This window comes from Plectropomus leopardus, chromosome 23 (genome assembly GCF_008729295.1).
Source record: "Plectropomus leopardus isolate mb chromosome 23, YSFRI_Pleo_2.0, whole genome shotgun sequence".
NCBI classification, from domain to species: Eukaryota; Metazoa; Chordata; class Actinopteri; order Perciformes; family Serranidae; genus Plectropomus; species Plectropomus leopardus.
Window position 1 is genome coordinate 5,932,784 of NC_056485.1, and position 22,631 is coordinate 5,955,414.

Sequence of the window (22,631 nt, forward strand, 5' to 3'; positions counted from 1 at the left end):
GAAAGCAAAGTACTGGACACAGTTTTGTTATGGACTGTGGACCTTCTGTGTCCTCTCACACTTTGACTTTCACTTGTGCGCTCTTTGCACGACTTTAGTGTTTTGGTGTAAACATGAAACTGCCAGCTAAGGTTGGTAAACAAGGCGCAGTGTTCCCATGACAGTTAACTCTGCTGATCTGCAGTATTTTGATTTTTCTTCCAGATACCACAGTGAGACACCATTAATCTTAGTGCACTATCAAAGGATTTGTATTTCTTTTTGGTTTTGGTTTCAGTGTCACACCATTGAGCACTCCTGATCTGTAACAGATGAGCAAGAACTACAAGATATCACATAATGTCATCACAGAGCACTTTCCCAAAACTGTATTTTATCAGAGAGCAGAGAAGGGGGCCAAGTCTTGGTATTGCAACTTACAAGTAAGTCTAAAGTCTTAAGGCTCAAGTCACAAGTCAAGACAGGCAAGTCCAGTGTCAAGTCCCAAATCGTGACTGACAGGTCCTAAGTCACAAGTCTCTAAACTTTGAGCTTCAAGTCCAAAACAAGTCAAATTTTGCTCAAATGATTAGAAGCAAAGGTGGGACCAAGTCACATGTAAGTTTTAAGTCTTAACATCCGAGTCTCAAGTCAAGATCCAAATCCTAAACTATGAGTTTTGAGTCCCTAACAAGTCATAATGTGCACACATCACTGAAAACAGAGGTGGGACCAAGTTATTGTTTTTCCACAAGTCTCAAGTCTTTACACTCAAGTCCCAAGTCAGCACTAACAACTCCCAGGTTCGAAAACTTTGAGTTTGAAGTCCTCAGCAAATAAAGCACTCTGCCATTTTAAATTTACAAAAAGGATAAAAGCTTTTTAAAATATGCATTTATTTATTAAAAACTTAAGCTAATTTAAGCTGCTTAACTTGCTAACTAAAGAATGCTGATTTATGTCTTAAATTACTGCTCTTTGTGCAACTTCAAACTGAACAAAGTTAGACAATGCAAGTCTTTTTTGATTTTGTCAAGTCAGGTTTAAAGTCACCAAATCTTTAACTCGGAGTCTGACTCGAGTCCAAGTCATATGACTCCAGCCCACGCCTCTGACTGAGAGTAATAAAATATAGGTTGGTCTACAATTAACAGTAGTGTCTCTGTCAGTTAATAACAACAAAAACAATGCACTGACACCTAAAATATTGAACCACGAAGCCAAAGGAGAGAGAATAGAGAAGGGGACATAGGACAGAGGAGGTGTGAGGTTAAATAGGACCAAGTATGGACCACTAACAGCTGGTCTAGACCACAGGGACCATATCGCTTCACTGGTTCATGTTTATGAACAGTTGAATAAAACAGCAACAATAACAGTATCTGCAAAATCAATAACAGAGTAATCTCTGATGTTTCTTACGCTAACACCGGCACACCCATGAAAGGGATTAAGTGGATTAGGACCACAAAGACCACATACTGACTGGTCTGAACCACCAGCGTTAGCACCCCTACTTGTGGGCCTAATAAGCAGTAGTCTGTGCTAGTGGTCTGTGGTCAGTGGACAGACCACTACTTCCACGTCACACAGATAGGACAAATTAAACAATAAAATAAATTTGGGCCGTGGCCCGCTTTTTCATTTCCTTTCTTAAATTAATTTCATCATATGAAATTGCACTGTAGCTTATGTAAAGTGAAATTTCACTATAACACTCAACTAGTATTTGGACGTAGACTGAGGGGCTGAAGCCGAGTCGTTATCAACAGTGGCAAAAGCACCTCTGCATACTCAACTCCACACAGAAATCACATTTTCTGTGCAAGCTTTTGGTCATAAATCTTCCTTAAGGCATATAAGAGGTAACGTGAAGCAGCAGCATTACAAGGAGCTGAGGAAACATCACTTTATTAGCCATAAAGCAGAACACCTGTGACAGTCTCTGAGTGTTGAGTAGCAAGACATCAAGGGGATGTAGTCCTCAGAAAAGTGACTACAAAAAGAGCAGTGTTCAAACACCAAGTGCATCACATTTAAAAGATTTAAAAGTAAGACAGTGCAAGTACTTTTTGATTTTGTCAAATTTAAAGTAATTAAATCTGTAACTCAGACTCGAACTCGAGTCCAAGGCATATGACAGAGTAATGAAATGATTTACAAATGAACTGAGCTGATGTTCATCAGAATGTCTTTTTTTAGGGTTCAGCTAAAATAGATCAGGTGACGAGACCTTTACACAAGCAGTAGAATTTCACCGTATGAAACTGCACCGTAGCAAATGTCAGGTGAAATTTCACCATATGAGATTTGCATCGTATGTACAGGTTCCCAAAAATCAGCATGCAACACTAAAATACCTCTATTGTCATATCTGATTGAATGAAACAGATAAGGCCAAGTGGAGTGAATCCTACCCCTATGAAGCAAAACCTGTCCCGTTCCATAAGGGCTGCAGCTGACAAAGGTGACATTCACGGTGAGTAAGTTTACTTTCTTATCCACTGTGAATGTTAATGTAAACAGATTTATTAAAAGTGACAAATATAAAATAATTTCTACAGTATACTACATGTAAGCACGTCTTTATCTGGCTATTTTATGACAAATGCAAAAGGTATCAGAGCTGTAAGTAGGATGATTATGCATATGCTGGAAACTGTAATGAATGTTTTAACAAATGTGGTGGTTTATTTGATTCAGTTAAAAAAAAAAAAACAGATTCAAAGCAATAGTTGAACATTCTGGGAAATATGGTAAATATGACATTGCAGATAGCAGCTGGTTAGCTTAGCTTAGCGTACAGACAGGATGCAGGAAAACCTTACAGTTTTGAACTTTGAAAATGAAGCACATTGGTGTGATTTGTCTCAAAAACATGGTGAAAATAAAGGCAATGAGCAATTTGATAAGAAATCTTACTCACATTGTGAAAATTTGGCAGATTATCGGAAAATTGTTTTTAAGGGGCCAGGGAAAAAAGAAAAAGGTCAGGGAGAAATGATCATAATTAGATATTTAAAATGATTGTAACATCATTTTAAATATCTAATTATGATCGTTTTTTTTTTAATAAATTATAATTTATAAACACTTTTTTCCAGGACATTTCTCTGTTTTTTTTTGTTTTGTTTTAAAAAAGTATTCTAAGATATTTTACAAAAAAATACTTTAGAATATTACTTTTTAATAATGTCTTGCCAATTTTTTTTGTCATTTCTTCTTTGCTCATTGCCTTCTTGCCATGATTTAGAAAAAAATCAGGCCAGTTTTCTTGGCTTTCAAAGGGTTAAGAGGCATTCTGGCACATCAATTGTTGTTCTTACACTTTGGTTTTGGTACGGATTAAATTAATGAGATGATACATGTTAATCAATGAAGTAGTACAATTTCCAAACAGAGCCAGTCTTCCTCTTTGTGCTAAGCTAACCTAACAGGCTGCTAGCTGTAGATCATCTCATCGGATTCAGCGAGAAAATGAAAAAACATATATCCCAAAATATCATACTTTCAAAAATACACAAACAAAGAACTTAAAGTCTTTGCAATTAAAAATGGTTATTTACGATGCATGCAAAGTTACCGATATCTTCAACACAGCCTCACAGAAATATGTGAAATGGACACAACTTCTTAACAAAGTATGATGCGGCTTATAGGCAGAAAATCTGTTAAAATTATGCGTAAACAACATGAAAGCAATGCCAACGCAAATTTTATTACTTATAGTCACAGTTTTAAACACTTCCATGACATTTGCTGTTTGGTTAGTTTTAGGGAAATGAAGACACTGTGTTGGTCTTAAAGAACAAAAAAATAATTGATAAGGTTCAGGAAAAGTTTGAAGTTTTGGTAAAAATAACTACGTAAATTTACTTACTCTGTGTAGTTACAGGAAAATACCTACGTGAAGTACTTTGCGTACTTCCATAAAGTCCATAAAGTCATGGGACTACCTTGACTTTTTCACATGGGACACAAATAGCGGTCTCCTGGTTGAAAGTCCATGTTTTTTTTTTTTTGACTCACCCTACGAGGACTTAAACACATTTCTTGTCCTCTCCCACCTAATATGTTATGACTTTGTGTCAATTTCACATAATTCTATGAGGCATATTACAATGATGATGCAATGCAGAATTTCATGTCTTGTTAATGCATATTGTGACTGTTATGTGACATGACACAATGAGATATAATGGTTAACATCATGGGATCATATTTGATCTTGTGTGATACTGAGCTTTGTTCAAAATCCATCTCTGCTATCGTTCATACCAGGCTGATTGGAATACCAGGGTGCCATGAAGTGCAGGCTGCCTGAAACTCTGGAAACTCTACAAAATATGAAGAAAAAGTAAATGATAAAAAAATACACGTTTACTGAATATTAAGTTAAAAAAACAAAACAAAACTCTATCACACCCACATACAATATCAAGTCACTCACTGTGGCGGTTTGTTTTGCTGCAGAGGCATTTGATCAGACTCTGTCTCTCAGTGTGGTTTTTGGGCAACAGTGGGTACCGACACTTCATTTTTCCCGGGGGATAAACTGCAAAGAAAACAGAGGTGGTCATTTTAGATTTGCATCATAGCAAATCAGGTCATGATCATTTTTAATGCTTTACGTGACAGCAGACTGTAGTATTGTGTACAATGGCAGAAAGGTCAGGGGAAAAGCAATCTTACCAGCCAATGCGAGACCCCAATACGGTAACATAACAACCCTGCGATTGGGATTTTGTTTTGAGAATTTTTAACCAAAAATGTGTGAAAGACCAATGGACACTCACCTCTGCACCTGCAAGTGCGGATGTGCACTTTGGACACATGAAAAGAAGCCTGGGAAGCTGCACACAGTGGAAAAAGACAGTAAGAAATCATTTATGTGGAAAATAATACACCACCCATCAACCTGCTAACATTTTCTGTGTGTGTCAGTGCTGCCAAGTACATTTTACATCATAAGATACAATTATACAGACACAAATCAAATCCTCTTTCTATTTTTATATCGTTTATATATTACATCTTTTTTAGATTCTGCGTTCTATTTACCTGTGCTGTCGCAGAGGGTGTCGACCACAATGAGGAGTAGGAGAGAAGCACAAATGATCCTGGACATGACAGCGGTGTGTTTGCTCCGTTCACCACAAATTGTTTGATTGTTCTACAGCAAAGGAGAAACTTTCACTTCTATATACCAACCCCTTTCCGCATCCATGTAGGTCTGCAAAGTTTGATCTAGGGGCAGATCTTGGCAAGTCTTAAAGGGGGGGATTTTTCTTTGATAATCCCTCAGCTATGGATGGATTCAGCCTGAAAATGTGATGAATAATGGAGATAACACACTCCCACACACACAAACAGGCATATAAAAGAGTAAAAACATAGAAAAAAGAATGAAATCTTTGCCTATGGGTTTCTCCTGTGCAGTTTGTCTGCTATAGATGACGGGTTATTGATTTTAATGACATAAAGTGCTAAAATCAGCCTCACACCAATTTGTAACAATCTGTGACTGTTTATTTCCCCCCTGAATAAAAAAAGTGGCTATCCATGTATTATTACCAAATCCATCACTGCCTTTTGTGTATGTCAAAATTGACTTAACCATTTTTTGCATTAACATTAGGGGTAAGAGTCATATCTAAAACACTAAAGAACCTTTTCTTCATGTCACAGGGTTACTTACAGGTAATGGTTATGTGTTGCAGAGGTAACTGGTTGGGGTTCAGGTAAAGTTCAGACCAATGGTGTCTACAGGCCTGGGGCCTCTGAGGCTTTGCAAAGCCCCCAGATATATTTACATGTATATATATTCTCTGAAATTAAGGATAGGCTTTAAAAAAAAAGCCCTGAATCTAAAAATTTGTCATATGTCTGTTATATATATATTTTTTTAATTAAGAAAACTACTAATATTTTTTTACGATCAAAATTCATAATTATTCTGGGAAAAAAAAATCTTTTAATAAGGTACCAGAGCAGATTTTAAAAAAGCATCAAACAGAGCTTGTTAATTACAATAATTTTGCAGGGATGAGCCCCCTTACAGAGGTTGGGTCAAGTCCCCAATGTCTCCAAATCCTAGAAACGTCCCTGGACTTTAACACTGATTCAAAATCAGTGATAAAATTTAGCAGCAGTTGTTGACAAAGAACTGAACAAATAATCTTGTCAATAAGTCACTGAGCTACTTAAACAGGTTCAACATGTTTTGACTGTAAGTGCTGTGCATTTATGAACTTAGTGAAACTCTGTGAACTGATTTTTTTCTGGATATTACAGACCTAAATGTCTCTCTTTCTGAGTAACAGACGTGTTTTCCTATCCAGACTATTAACCGAAGTTAAGTAATCTTAGGTGAACTGTTGCCTCTGACATACAGCATTACATGTTATGTATAGGGATTACTGAGCAGTGTTCGTCATTGGCTGGCGTCTGAGTCACTCTCTCATTACTGAAGGTGCGTAATTACGCACTGCGCCCTCGAAACATATTTTGGCACACCTCCGCTGTATAATCCGAAGTGTCAGCTCTGTCCCTTATATCAACCGCGCACAGTGACGTCCACATGCCGCTATGAGTCAAGACACAATACGAGGAAATCCCCAAGGCTGAGAAAACGACGAGAGGCCCCTTTAAATCGACGCTTCCTCGGTGTTGTGCCAAGAGAGAGAGAGGGGGGAGAGAGCGAGAGAGAGGGAGAGAGCTCTGATAAACAACAACACTTTTCTCAGAAGCCGCTATTACCGGATTCAGCTCTTTACTGCGGCCTCGGTGAGCAAGAGGTGAGGAGATATTTATCATATTGAAGCGTATTTTTGAAGATCGCAGAGGAAGAGATGTGTTTGTGTTGATTTTAGAGGCGGGCGGAAAAGCAGTTTTTTATCGCGTGTTGATCAAACGGAAGACACGTTATTGTATTGCTCAGCTATTGTAATAGCCCGGAAGGCATTTGCTACACCTGTTAGTTGTAGTAGAGTGGCGAACACACGAGAATACATCGCTTATTTCTGTATAAACAGCAGAGAAGTGTTTATGCGCACTTGCCAAGCGCCGGCCGCTCTCTGACGCACCAGAGCTATTTTTGACGGCCGTATTTACTTTCTTTCACAGGCTACGAGGACTTTCACGGTGTTATTATCAACGTTCAGTCGGCTGGTGTTCATACATTCATTGTTGAATGCCATTGCGGAAGTGAGAAGCCCTATTCGACACGACACAAAGCTTGGACTGTGCGGACACCTAGTGGCCAATCAGGAGAAGGCGCCTTCTAAAGACATGTACGGAGCTTCAGGGATCCCAGAGCTCATCCCGCCCAGCGGGCCGCCCCGGCAGCCGGGTCCGGCGGGGCAGTTCAACCCGGGACACCCACAGGTCAACGCTGACGGCGGCGGGGCCAACCCTCAGAGACTGGGACAGAGAGCACCCAAACTGGGACAGATTGGTCGAACTAAGAAAGGTAAGTGGTTTGTTTGGATCAGTTACATGATGACAGTGTCTTCTTACAGCAGCTACACTCATAGTGCGCGTTACTTTAACGATCAGATTTTTTAACTTATTTCATTTTTTTAAAATTTTGTGTTTTTTGCTTTGCATGTAAGGAGCATGGCAAGCAAGAATTTCATTGTGAGGTTTAAACTGCTGTATTTTCACTGTGCATATGACAAACTTTTTGAATTCTGTGGTAAGGGACTGTTCCTTATTTTTGAGAAAGGAGGGGGTGTTGAAAAATGGGGGAGGGACTTCAAATAATTGTCTGAATTATGTTTTTTCATTTGGCTTAACGGGACAACTTTTAACCTTAAATTGTGATGCTTTGTATTTATTTTAAATACCCTCAGATCCCCCAAAACCGTGAGTGATGACATGCCTTTTTGAAAAATATTCAGACTACAAAATATGGTTATTAATGGTAGAGGGAGGGCGATGCATTTTCCTCCAGTCACTCGAAGAGGCTGACGAAAAAAGGTTTGTAACTCCAGGGTCACGATGTCCAAAAACCAAAGTCACATCCCAGCCACCCCCTAACCCTGATAAATACAGAACAGTCCCTAAGAAAAAGAAAAATCCGGGACATTTTTAAGGGTGGTCATGATGCTAAATTTGGCCAGAATAGTAATAATATGCTTAATATGATACTTCTCCAAACATTTTTTTTTAGTACATCAGAAGAAAATCTATAATTCAATCCACATTCTCAGCCAGAATCTGATACCTGGCCACACAATAGCCTATTAACTATGACTTTTAGATTCGAAAAAGACAATACGATTTTGAAAAGAATGGGGACACAGACATGGGGTTCACATTTAACAGCAGCAAAATTGTGTTAATTGTGTTTCCAAACTAACTTTTTAACGCGGTGTGTTTTAAATAGTAAGGTTTAAGCATAAATGATTGAGTTTGGGAAGTACTAAACATAAAACATGATAAATGAGAGTTGGACTTACTACTTACTGCGAGGTGAGTTTTTAAACAGATGTTTTGCTAATGTTAACACGGACCCCATTTACTCTTAATTCATCAAGAAATTTCTCTGTTTCCGGGTTACTGTTTTTGTGAAGGCCTGTGAGAAAAACTAAATTTTTCTTCACAAACCTAACGTAACCTGGGGTGGGTTACTGATATTCAAATGATAATTTTGGGGGTGAAGTGTTCCTTTAAGTATCATGTAAACTTAATGGGCAAATATTACAACCTCTGAAGCAGGGATGGCATATTGTAAAATATTTAAAGGGCTAGTCTGACATTTTGGAAAATATGCTTATTCTCTCTCGTTATGAGCGATGACAAGATGGTCGGTACCACTGTCATGTTTTTCTGTCTGATATGAAGCAACTGGTTAGCTTATCTTAGCATAACGGCTGGAAATGAGAGGGAATAATTAACCCAGCTAACTGAGTAAGCCAGTTTTCTGAAATAAAAGAAAACTTCACCCATCTATTTCCACAGTTGCGTAGCAGAGGGGCGAGCAGAAGACAACTCCTGCACACTCTAACTTGCAAAAGTTATTATTTTAATGCAACTTTGGGTAATAGACTTTCATCGACAAAAGTTGCTTTGCATCGCGCAGCAGTTTTTCTTTAAGTTGCGTTCCACTTTTCTGAAACTTTTCCTTGTTCTAAATTGACAAAATTTGTGTCAAGAAGCGCATATTCCTAACCTTTGACCTTTCCCTCCTCAGTGGACTTGGACGATGAAGACTTGGATGACATCATGAACAACAACGGCCAGTGTCCCGTATCCCTGTCGCCTATCTCCTAAACTTCACCAAGAAGTGCCAAAAAAAAAAAAAAAAATCCCCAAGGACGCCAAAACTCCCCGTCAGTGATCTTGGCCTTGATCCTGTCACGTGTCCTTCTGAAGCTTCTGACGGCTCAAACAGGCACAAAAACGGCTCATTTAGCGGCAGCTGAAGCCTAGGCCCTGATTGTACATAGTGTTTATTTAACTTAACTTTGGTCAGACTGTGAATGAATTGTATTTGTATCGCTCTCTACTCTATACCTCGGTAAGCAGTAGATTTTCAGGACTTGAGAAAGATTGGAAGGAAGTGTCTATATTTTCCAGAGCTTCTTAACAAGGGCTACATTTCTAAAGTTGCACTGAGCTGAAAGGGTTTCTGATGAAAAGAGCCTCTCACCGGCGTGTTTTTGACGCTGAGGGTTTCTGATTGTCTGCGGGTTGGTTGTGTGATGGAACACACGCCTGTTAATGTGTAACACACAGGTGAAATGTTAAGCTTGGGTTGTGCAATGACTATCACTCTACTCTCACACTGATGCAAGTGGTGTACAAATATCCAGTGGATGAAAGCTCGCTATTTAAAGAAGAAAAAAAACTACTGCTAATTATTTATTGTTTCAACAAAAAAAAGAGAAGAAACACTTTGTGTTGTTATGGCTTCTACGTGTTTTTTACTTGTTCCTGAATGGAAATTGCTTCAGTAAATCTATAACTGAGATTTATTTTGTTTTCCAAATGGTGCACTTTGTGGGAATGCCTGTTATGTGCAGTGACATGTTGCAGAATTCTATGCATGAAGTCTGTTCAAGCATCAGAACACGTAACTGGTATCCTGTTATTAAGGGCTATGTAGTAGTATTTCACACCACACCACAGTTATGCTCTTTAGATCATGCAGAGTCAACGTTTTCCTGAGCTCATTGTTGGCTTGAGCTGCCGACTCAGCGGTAAAATCTCGTAAACAACAACAACAGATTTATGGAGCTTTTGTTTGTTTTCAGAGGCAGGGTGTCCCAGTTGGCCACATGACTGTGATAAAAGACAATTATTTTAAATCAATTGCCAAATGATATTTGACGCTATATTCACTTAACTCTTTGAAATGACTTTTCTTGTGCTGCTTTCAGATTCCTCTCACAAGTATTTAACCTTTTGAACCCTGAGCAAAGTGGTGCAATTTCTTTTTAAAACATGGGGGCGAAAAGGCAATCAGCAACTTTGAAAGAAATGTTCCACAAACTGCAAGAAATAAGTAGATTCAGATAATTATTTTAAAAAACTGGACAGTTTCCCCGAGCTCCAGGAAAAAAAGAAAAAAGCGAGAGAAAAACTATATAATTGTCATAATTAATTATTTATTTCAATTTTTAGGCATCTTTTCCTTTTTTTTTAACTTCATATATTTTTTTTTTTTTTTTTTTTTTAAAAATTTTTAGGTAATTTTCTCATCCTTTTTACTAATTTCTTGCCAGTTTCAGTCCCCTTTCATTGCTCATTGCCCTCTTCCTGTGTTTTTTACAAGTGTCAATTCAATTTGGTCAGGTCGCAAAGGGTTAAAAGTGGCAAAGACACTTAATAAAGACTGACCCTTTCTTTCTATTAATATTTACAGCAGTAACCTGCTTGTTAAGTTACACCCAGATGGCGTCATAGTGTCTTTAACCTTTACTTTACAATTAAAGGATGAGATCATAAAAACAGCAGCTCCCTGTGATTGGCTCTCACTGCTGAGACAATCTTAAATGTTTGTTTTTTTGGGAGAGTTGTTTGGTTTTTTTAAAGATTGCAGTGAACCTTAAAATGACATGCTATTGCCTGTAGAGGCTCATGCTGATGTCACGTTACATAGTCAGCTGTGAAATTGTTACTAGTTCACTTTTCTTTGCGTAATGGAAGCACTGCATTTCACAGCTCTGACTCAAAGATTATCGTTCGGGGTTGTGGCTACCATTTGCATGGAAATGGTCGACTTTTCATGATGCATCTCGGAAAATAAAAGATGAATCTTTGTGGAATCTGTTGTTTTGATTCACATGTTGCCAATTGTGTTCTAAAACCTCATGTGCACTCGTATTGATGCTTTCTGTTTTTTGATATGTTTTAACTCCTAAACCAGTTGAAAGTCACATGGAAAGGCACATAACAGGGTTTTTTTTTTAGCCTGCGGTGGTGCTCGAATTTCCAAAAAAATACATCTGAACAATACTTCCCTCTACACAGTGATATGGTTGGTGAATTATGACACAGAGTAATGGCAAGAAAACTTTTTTTTTTCAAGCATTATGATGTCATAGTGACTTTGACCTCTGGAATATAAAATGTCATCACCTCATCATTATATCCTATTAGACATTTGTGCGAAATTCTGTCACAGTTCGTGTATGAGTTATGGCCAAAAACATGTTTGTTCGGGTCACACTGACATTAACTTTTGATCTTCTACAACCAAATTCTAACCAATTCATTCTTGAGTCTACGTGAATGCTTGTGCCAAATTTGAGGAAATTCCCTCAGATATCTCATTCACAAGCAAGGTCACAGTGACCTTTAACCAGTAAAATTACTCCAAGTGGATGTTTGTGCCAAATTTGAAGGAACTACCCCAAGGTGTTCATGAGATATCAGGTTTACAAGAATGAGACAGAGAAGGTCACAGAGACCTTGGCCTTTGATCTATGAGCACCAAAATCGAATAAGTTTATCGTTGAGTAGAAGTGGATGTTTGTGCCAAATTTGAAGAAATCCCCTCAAAGCATTCATTAGATACCGCGTTCACAAGAATGGATTGTACAGACTGACTGACGGACAAAGGACGGACAGACGGACGGACGACGCGAATATAAAATGCCACAAAAAAAAGGTTGTTCCTATTTTTGTATTTTTGCCAGTCTACAGTTTGAATTTTAAACTTTCATGTCTCTACATTCAACTAAATAATGTTGTTGATTGTTTGGTTTGAGTTTTGAGAAGTATTGATTATTTGCGGTTTTGCAAAAAGGAAATCCCGTTTTAATCTTTGCATCAATGGAAAATAAAACTACTATAATATCAGCTACTATGGCCACCAAATAGTTAACAATGTTGCAATATTTTTATTATATAAGTAACGTTGGACATGTTAAAAAAATCATTCCGTGTTCGCTACATCATTATCTGCTAAATGAGCCAAGTATATAAAACTATGACATTTTAAAAATACAGCGGACACTGTTCAGAGCATAAAAGATCTTAATACAAATATTTATAATCTGTGAAAGCTAGAGCTGGGCCGCGGTGATCTACCTGTTATATAAACCTACAGAGGAGTCAAAACCTCATCCTACGTTTGTCAAAATAAATAGAGGCGGTTAAATCTCAAAGTGGCTGATATGGAAGCTATTAGAGTGATAACGGCACAGTGACTACACAATAAAATATTTCATATCTGAGCAGGGTTTGTAACAGACTGGTATGAAGAGCTGCAGCGCCTGTGGTGAGTGCTGTAGTAAAAGGCCTGTGTGATACGGCCACCCTACACAGTGAGCCCTTTGTGTGAAGTCACACCCTGCCCGTTGTAACGTCTATTTTGGAACCACCAACGGTTAATATAAAACACTGTATTGTCAGCCTGTGTCTCTGTTGTACAGAGCCCCTGAGTCGCAGCCTAGAAACTGGAATTGATTACTTTCAATTACATGGCAAACGCTAATAGATGCTGGTTTTAACGCCGAGGTGCGAGCGTTGGCGATAATCCACCATTTAGGCTACAATTCAAGAGGTTACACCCCAAGGGCTTGTCCATTAAGTCAGGGGATCCAATTATAATGTATTTGCGAAGATCACTTGTAAACAAATGTGGAATGTGTTGACGGGGTGAGAGACATCATTCATCAAACAATTGAGAGTGCTGCATGATAATCAAAAGGGTTATCAAAGGTCTGCCTGAAGAAAAAGAAAAAAGTCTGTAATTCTTTGCCTCTGTGATTCACAATTTCACATCCACCTTCAGTTTTCCTCCACGCTGGTGCTGCAAAATAATGGAGGGGTCTTTGTCAGCTTCTGTTGGAGTCCCAAGCTGTGGGGGGGGGGGGGGCACTCTCAGACGTATTCTTTAGTGCTGCTCGGTGGACCAGAGCGGGAACTGGCCATGGACGGGTACTTGGAAACCTGTTTCTTTCGTGGACAGGAAGCGGCCAACATGGCTCCCCCCAGGACGTCCAGGAGGGAGCCGCCCCAGGCGATGAAGATGGCAGCGCCAAACTCAAACCTGGGCACACAAGATGGTGTTTAGCATTTAGTTCAAAATGAAAAGTTTGGATATCCAGTGAATTATTGAACCTCTGGCAAAGTTGAGTTTTTTTGATTTTTCTGTTACACACAAACATATTTCTATTGCATCACCTCAGTTTAAAAGTAAAATGATTTCTTAACTTTGTAAAAATTTAAACCTGCAGTGTTAAAAGATGTCTACAGGTCTTTTACTGGAAGCTAAACTACTGCTGGATAGCCACTGTGGACACAAGTGTTGTTTATGCAGCTGTGGAAAGTACAGTTCTGAGGTATTTGTATTTTGCTTTCGTATTTCCATGTTCCATGTTTTCTACGTTATACTTCCACTCCACTACATTTTGGAATCAAATACTGCGCTTTAAACTGCACCAGATTTATTTAAGAGACAAAGTCATAAGTTACCTTGCAGATTTAGATCATAAGTACAAAATACATATCTATATATAACTTAAGGCCAGTAGCCAGTTAGATTAGCGTAGAAACAGAATGTCAGGCCAAGTGACAGTCTGGTGCTTAGCTGTAAAATCAAGCTAATTGCACTTGTTTTTTTATATGAATTATATTAAGATGTAATGTTTTCATTATTGAACTTTCACATATAGATTTTGTTACCTTTTGACAGAGCTAGATAACTATTTTTACCCTTTTAATGCTAAGTTAAGCTAATTGTCTCCTGGCTGTAACTTCATAAATAACTGACAGATTGGAGAGCAGAATCAATCTTCTCATCTAACTTGTTTCAAGAAATTTAATAAGCAATTTCAGCACATAGAGCACACTGTGTTCTGGGGTTCCTTACTTGGTGTTGACTGGAGTGTAGGGATTATAAAACGCCCGGATCACATTATGAGCAAACCAGGAGCACGCTACAATGGCACACAGCCCTGAGAGGAGAGAAAGTCAACAACAAAGATCAATCGGTCCATCAGCACATCATCAAAACCTGAGAGCCGAGACATGCTTTTACCCCCCTTTATAGTCACCAGGCGGCTAGCTATTGACTCCAGCACAATTAGCTTTTAGTGTTCCTGTTGTCTTCAGAGCCGCTCAGACCTCTTATGTTAGAATCAGTGCCAGGAGTTCTGGACTCATTCAGTCTAATGACCCCTGGAGAGCTGCAGCAGCAGAGTGGGAGGAAAGCTTTTTGGACTTGGGATCAAACCTCCTCCTACCTGCTGTATGATGAATACAAGATCTAAGGAAAAACGTGATGATGAGGTGAGTTTGGGTGGCTTCGATGAAATATTATGTAACAGGGTCTGTATTGATTATCACTGATCCCACAGGCAATAATATAGATAAGCATAGGTCCCATACAGCGGTATGAGGTCAGCAAAGATTCAGCTAGGCTTTAAATTATATGACGTTGTGCAGGAGTAATTTTGCCAGAGCCACACAGCCGAAATTTGAAGATGTATCTGTGCATGTTAGATGATTCACTGTTCATCAAATAGGCTGGTTGTTTTTCTTTCCTTAACCCTTTAACACCTGAATTCTCTCATTGTCTAGATTAGTTTTCTTCTGATGCATTCAGATGCTTTTTCCTTGCGTGCAAACCACTGAAACCTACAAAAATTGGTTATATTTGTTTCAAAAACAAATGGAAGAAAAACAAAAAAAGCAATTTGGCAAAAAATGTCCTGCAAAAAAACAAAACAAAAAAAATAGCCGTGGGGGGGGGATATTAAATTTGATCATAAAACTGAAAAAAAATTCAGTAAACTATATTTATTATTGTCTTAATTATATATTCAAAATTTCAGGTGAGAGTTCTAAAATTTTAGGTCTAATTATGCATATGAGGCATTATGTACTTAAATATGTGCTTTTTGCATTCAATTTCCAGAGCAGAAATGTGAATTTAAATACCTCAATGCTTATTTTGTGAGTTTACTTGAAATGAACTGTTTTCACCTGTAGTGTCTCCCAGTGTTTACCAAAGTATACTATATAGTCTCAACCCAATTGAAAACCTGGAAATTTCAGAGCAGCGTGTTAGACAGCGCTCTGGCGAAAGTCTGCACACATAAGTTGCTTGTGCAGCTTGTGGTGGCACAACACCTTTATGTTGTTTTTCCCTTTAATTTGTCATATGTCTGCATGCAACCAAATTTAACTCATACTGTACGGCATCCTCACCTCCCACTAGTAGAATGATGCCTCCCGTCATGGCGACGCGGGACTTGCGCAGTTTGTCGCTCCCTCCACAGGTGGTGCACTTCATTCCCATGCAGGCCACACCCAGACCTGCGATGGACACAATGATGCCGACTATCATCAAGGCACGGGTGGCCTGAAGCGAACCTGAGGCAAACAGAGAGAAAGGAAATGGTTATCAAGAGTACAGGGTTGGTTTAGAGAATAGATGGCCTTTTGTTTTGTGTTATGTGCAATTGTAGCTTAAAAAAAACTCAAACAAAAAAGATCATATAAAGTCAAACCTGCAAGCACAAACTGCTACATGATGAGGAAAGAGTAATAAACAAGCCTCGACCCATCGGAGAGGCTTTATGTGTGTGTCCAGAGGTTGTGAATTACACTCACATTAGCCTGTCAGGACATTTCAATGTGAGCTTTTCCTGGAAGAGGAAACCCTGGGATACACATGAACACACACCGGCACATCTCACACTCTTTCTTTCCTCCATCTGCTGCTGTTTAAGAGGTGAAGGCCTCCTGAAACACTACTGTTAGGATCCTCATCCTTCAGTAGCCCCCCCCCCCTTCCTTACTCTATAAACCTATCACAGGGTGAGTCCCCCCTTTGTCTCTTCCACTCTGTCCACCTAGAACCAGTCTGTGCCAGTCTAGGCCATCCCTGCCCTGCCCAAACAAACAAAACCCTCCAGCAGTGAGGAAGGGATGGATAGAGAGACTGAGGGGAGGAGGATGCAGAGGAGAGGGAGAGTTGGGGCGGTAACTCTATAAAATAACGAGACATGGGGAACAATAGAGTAGATTATAAATAGAGATAGAGGGCGGGATACACAGTATCCTGACTTTGAGTTACATTACACTGGTCTCATTATTGTTTCTGAGCCATCTATGGTAGTGGATTTCCAAATGTGGCACATATATTGACAGTTATTGTAGGGAAAAGGGGATTCAGAGAGAAGTTGGTTTGGTAGTTATGTTATATATGGATGTTGAAATATCAAAAAGAATAAGACATTGTGTTCTTTTTACTGTCCAGTACTACTCTGTCATGGGATCGATATGAATAGATACTTCCAGAGTTAAAAAATGAAATCAACATGGAGGTGGCAAAAACTGCAGTTCCTCTATTGGCCACTTGAGGCTGGCTCCTAAATGTGTGTTAAAATGTCCTAATTTACAGCAGAAATAAACATGTCTACAGCTTGTTACAAAACACAACTTTGGTCTCTGTGGCTAATTCCCACACTGATTACAACTATAGGGGGGTGAATTTTTATATAACGCATCAATTTTTCTGTTATTGAGGCTTTAAGTCTCAATAAGACTTTAAGACTTTCATGAACTGAAAACACATTGAGATAGCAACAGCTACGCCTACATCTATACGCTGTGAGTCAGGCCTTGGTTACGTTACCTTACCAACATTGCCGCCATTGCTAATTGTAATGTTTTGGTCTCCTACAAAAATCTTGTTCAGAATGGAGACGAATTTCCATTTTTGCAGTGAGTACATTTAGTTTTGATGGTTTTAATCCTGTTTTCCAAAAAATTCTATTAGCATCATCACAGCTAATCATAGCTGTAAATGCACTGGATAATCAAGCAATCAGTTAGCATCCAGGTTAGCTCAAATCTTTCCAAATATGGTCACCTTGCTGCAAAAATACAAGATGGCAACGGCAAAAACGTCAAACTCAGTGCTTCAAAAGCCAGTGGGTGATGTCATGGCGGCGTCATTCATTCTTTTTTACAGTCTAAGGATACATAACATCTTCATAAAACGTTTTTAATCTTTTGTAAAATAAAAGTTACATTGGTAAATTGTGTAAAAAATGCAAGCTGACGTGTACCTAAAGCTTCAGTCGTACGAAACTGTACCGTAGGGTCACATAATTGGAATATGCGGAATCAAAGTCATCATTCTGAAGGTGCTCCGTTAGGCCCTGACCCCCTAATTGGCCCCGGGGGGAAAATAGGCTCCAATTAAGGTGTTTGTTACTTGGTAAAACACAAGTTAATTTAGAAGGCTGTGTAATGTATTCTTTTAAAAAGAGCCTTTTATATGACAGATGGACAACAAAGATAATAATATAAGACAGAGCCTGCTTGAGGCCTTATCATTTCAACTAATGTTGTTCTTTAATAAAATTTTAGTGGAGCCAACTTCATCCAAAATCACATTATCACAGACTGATAAAAATGGTTCTAATTGGGTTCCTGAGAGTCTGAGGCCGAGGGCTTGTTACCAGCTATTTCTGGCAACTGAGAGAAATTCTCAGTTTTTTTTTTTTTTTTTATCAGAGTTTGCAAAGAAAGTTAAAGCGCCTGTCCATTACAAGAAATGGTTTTTAATTAGAGCAAGTGCTATGCTATGAATTAAAACCAGAGCTGCCAGTTTCTTCTGAGTTTAAGTCGTGTGCATTTCAGCGTGGGTAAAGTTCTAAAGGCCTTGTGAGCATGTGTGGTGGGTATATACAGTAGATTGTTCAGATGCTTGTGCTGCAGCAGTGGAGTTACCATGGTCACCCCTCTTCTTTTATGAAGGTTTGAAACTAATTATTTTAGCAACATCTTTTGTAATACGCAACAATAGTTGAGTTTCCATGAGAGCTTCTATTTCATGGTGGCGAAAGAGGAGACAGCATAGCATCTAGGAACAAAGTTCTGTCTCCCAGATAGTGAGATAAACTGGGAAAATATAATAAGCTATAAAGAAAGCCATGTTTTAGTATAGTCTATATTTTAACAAATACATGGCCACAGTAACAAAATATTCAACTATGAGGTCATGTGTGCTTAACATGAACATAAGGGACATGGTGTAGTGGAGAGTTTGGGGAGAGGACTTGAGTAAGAGAAAATGAAAAGGCATATGAAAAATTTGATAAATTATTGTAGATACCCTTATGTTATCGATATTTATCAATTATCTTCATTATTAGCCTTTTTGGCAGCAAAATTGTTCATCTGTTTTGATTTCTTGGTGGCTTTTGTTGTCCTTGTTAGTAATAAATACAGTAAATTTATTTATTTATTTATTTTCTTTGGGGGGGGGGTCCCCAGAGCTCTGATCTTGCTAGGTCCAGTCCTGGTTGGGAGGGTTTCCCAGAATGTAAAAATATGTGGGTGAGCATTCTCAGGAATGCTTTTAGGAAGATCTTTCTAATCTTTCCTCTCAAACTTTTTTTCTCCTGCATCTCTTATGTAGAAGACAATGTCCCACTGTAGTGACAGATGACAGTGGACTGTGACTGCTGTATAGACTGTGGTTAGTAATTACAGTGTGATGAGCAGGGTATACCCTGAGGTGGCAGACTTAATGAGTGATAACAGTGTGGTCCACTGAGATCTGACTCAGGTGGAGGAGGTGCTCTGATGGACCAGGTGGGTCTCCAGGTGCAGAGGTATGAATAAGAGACTGTGTGAAGATCGAACAATAATCCAACCCGCTGCACTGAAATCAGTGATGACTGACATGTTAGTCAGAGACTTACTGTCGAGCTGCAGGATGGAGTCGTAGATTTTACACTGGAGCTGTCCGGTACTTTGGAAAGCGCATGACATCCACAGTCCCTGGTACATGGCCACCGCTGTGATGATGTTGTCCCCGATGTACGCTGACATCTTCCACTGCGGCAAAATAGTCCCGATGATCAGTCCGACGATGCCTATTAACGACAGGAAGAATCCCAGCAGCTGAATACCGGAGTTGGCCATCGCTTGCAAAAAAAGTCTCCTTCTTTAATTGAACTGAAGTTATCTCCTGCTTTGCAAACAGTAAACCTCCAGAAAAAGCGTTTTTGAGTGATGCAAACAGCCGCCGTAGAGTCCGTGTCGCTCCTGAGTTGTGTTCCGGGGGTCTTGAGTCGGGGATGGGCATCCGAGTTGTGGGTGATGGTGTGAAGTGGGTGTGTAATTATCATGCCTGCTGATGCATGGAGGTGCAATGCTCTGTGGTCGCGGGGAGTAGCTGCTGGGAAATGTCCCCTGTTCTTCCAACAAAGCAACAGGTTGTCTCTTCACTCAACACTTCTCTTTATCAATTTCTAACCTTTTCGACTGTGCCAGACTCTTTATTGGCTCCAACAATGCACACTTTTTCATACGTTTTTTTTTTTAAATGCTCATTAATGTGTTTGATTTCTGTAATATATGGTCATGTTCAATATTAATCTGAAAAAAAGGCATTTGAAAGTACTAAACATGAAACTTGAAAGATATGGTATTAGAGGGATGATATTCTCATAGATTAGTAACTGTATTGTTAATAGACAGCAAATAAACAAATTTGACTTGGTTAGGGTCACATGTGGGGCAAGATTCAATGCTGGGTCCAGTTTTTTTTTAAAATTTATGTGATATTTGCAATGTGTCCAAATGATAATCGTTTTGTTTGCAGACAGTTCAAATTATGTACTTTGAATTATGGACTTTGGAGTACATAGAATATACAAATCCTAGATTTTATTTTGGTTGTTTCTTCTTATTTTTTGTATAAATCTGTTATAGATTTTTTTCTGGTGTGTATTTAAGTTGTAAAATTGGAAAATAAACTAAACAGGAAATATAAGGGTAGAGCCATAGAAAACATGGTATCTGGAGTCTGTAGATTTACCTCCAACATCAGTATGCAGAAAGTTTTTGGAAAAAAGAAAATGCAGACATGATATGATTAAAAGCTACAGCTTAGGTAAAACACAGCTCTAGATGGAAATTATGGAGAAGATTGGGGTTCACCAAACACCAAAAAAAAAAAAAAGCTAACAACTGTGAATGTGTATTTGTTCTGCCCATCTCTATGCCAATGAATTTACTCTAACTATTCTTTATCTTTTCCACTCTTCTCCAGTCTAGAAATGGTGTGTATGTGCATACAGTATACACACTTTACCCACTGACCTAGAATGATGCTATAATTCATGTCTCTGTCACTGTACAATGTAAACTAAACTCCTTACAGTCCTTTTACCACAGATCATCAATCACTGGCCCTGAGCAGATTCAGGACCTCTATATTGTTCGTAATGTGAGGTACACTGCTGGGTGAGAATGGAAAGATTACATTATTAAAACTCTGTTCTACATGTTAAGCTGTGGAATGTACAAACTTTCCATGGAATATAGCCAACAGGTCACCTGATGGATTTCGATGAATGATTCATCACAGCCAGTGAGGCCATCATCCCTGCCATCCAGGATATAGAAACCACAGAGAGAATCCAGTCAGGCTCAGCTTCAGCACCTCAGAGGGTCTGGAAAAATGAGTTCTGCACAAGATGATGGCTTTTCTACAAGTTCCTGAATGAAAGGAAATGATGACAAGACCACATTAAGGCACAATGAATGTTGTTATACAGCACCAAAAAAGAAATGCTCACACTACTTTAAAGTCATATGTTGACACATCAGATTTGAAAATGGTGTCCCAAACAGTACTGAATATTTGGCCCACATCTAAAGTTGTGTTAGAGGCCACATCTGGCCTTGAATGATGACATTGACTCAGCATGAGTGTGGCTTCCTAAACTCACAAATAGGAGCTTATATGGGCCGTGTCAGGTGTTTTGTGCCAGTTCTGGGCCAAATACTGCCAGTGGACTAATGGGCAAGATGTGTGCCAGATCAGGTCCATACCATACACTCTCTGTACACAGGCCGTATGTCTGGCATGTAACAGGCCAAGTGTGGGCCACAGGAAATTACCACAGACCTTAAATTGGCTATATGTACCAGAAGAGAAGCAGAGGAATTCACAAGTTATTTTCATACTGGTTTTTCCAGTTCAGGACCTAGAAAATAAACCACATAATCTTAAATGGAAGAAGACAATTTACCACTGGTCCATCTTAGATGAGTCAGTTCAGCTAGTAACAGTTCAATTTTCATCAATGGATGTTATTTGGAAGGTGAGCATTTTACACCTCTTGTATTTATATATTTTACAATAGATTTGTTTGTTTAGGTTCATTAACATACCAGTTGTGGATCCCTCCTGCACTGAATGGGCAAAAACCAAGAGACAATAGTAAGCATTGTCCATATCAGTGGTCAGGCTTTTGGCGCTGCAGTGTGTGTGACTTCACACTGTGGCTAAACAATAGTGCTTCAGCAATGGGAGAGGAAGTAATAACCCATAAGCCTGGAGGAAGTTATCCCCACTGCCAGGTTAATGGGAATGTGCTCACCTACTGACTGGATTAACAATTTAAAATGTAATGAGATTTTGCTAGATTGGCCTGTTACTCTTTTCCTTTTACTCCACTCAGTTCTTTCATTTTCCCACATTCTTGCCCCCCACCTTCACCCACTTCTTTTCTCACTATAACTCTTGTCCCCTATACTGTATCCAGACCTCAGCAACAGGCCTCAAGTCTTAGCTGTTGAAGCCAACAAATGCCCCATTGTTGCTGCAGAGGAATGACCCCAGAGCTCTAGGAATCTGTTTTACTTTGATACAGAGGTTGAGGAGGAAGAGGAGGGCATGGTTTGGGTGCTTCAAAGAGTTGCTAGGCTCAAGGTAGGATGTGAAAGATAAAGGAGAGGCGTGAAGGAAAAACATGAAGGTAAGAAAGGTGAGCACGAAGCACTCGGCAAGATGTAGAGAAGGAAGATGAGTAAGAAGAAGATCAAGAGCCGGTCCCAGGCCTACCAGTGCTGTTGCTACGGGTAACCTGATTTATCTGATGTCCTCTTGGCTGCTTTTCCACCCGGGACCTGGATTGCAAAGAACACAAAAAAGAACATTGCTCTTTCCCCTCTCCCCCTTTTACTACCTTCTTTTTTGAAACTGTAAACACACATTTGTCTTGCTGGTTTAGCCGTTGCTCAACGCTCAATAGGAGCTGAAAAGAAAACAGCCTAAATCAGCCCAGAGAAGGGCACTAACAACATTCTCTCGTGGGCTCTCCCTCCCTTTTCTGAGGCCTCCTCCCGGTCTGAAGTGAGCAAGTGGAGTGCAAATTCAATGA

The 22,631-nt window shown here is 39.2% G+C and overlaps 2 protein-coding genes across 2 annotated transcripts; one reads left to right on the plus strand and one right to left on the minus strand.

Moving 5' to 3' along the window:
- The first annotated feature begins 5,682 nt into the window (after positions 1-5,682).
- On the plus strand, positions 5,683-10,195 carry si:dkey-112a7.4. Its single transcript, XM_042512660.1, has 4 exons — positions 5,683-5,720; positions 6,452-6,776; positions 7,105-7,450; positions 9,176-10,195. The coding sequence occupies exons 1-4, from the start codon at positions 5,683-5,685 to the stop codon at positions 9,253-9,255; spliced, it is 789 nt and encodes a 262-aa protein (XP_042368594.1). The 3' UTR covers positions 9,256-10,195.
- Positions 10,196-12,075: 1,880 nt separating this feature from the next.
- cldn7a (claudin 7a) lies at positions 12,076-19,390 on the minus strand. The gene is made up of 4 exons (XM_042512519.1): positions 19,158-19,390; positions 15,646-15,810; positions 14,306-14,390; positions 12,076-13,483 (listed from the first exon to the last, which is right to left on the minus strand). The coding sequence occupies exons 1-4, from the start codon at positions 19,378-19,380 to the stop codon at positions 13,315-13,317; spliced, it is 642 nt and encodes a 213-aa protein (XP_042368453.1). The 5' UTR covers positions 19,381-19,390; the 3' UTR covers positions 12,076-13,314.
- Positions 19,391-22,631: the final 3,241 nt, after the last annotated feature.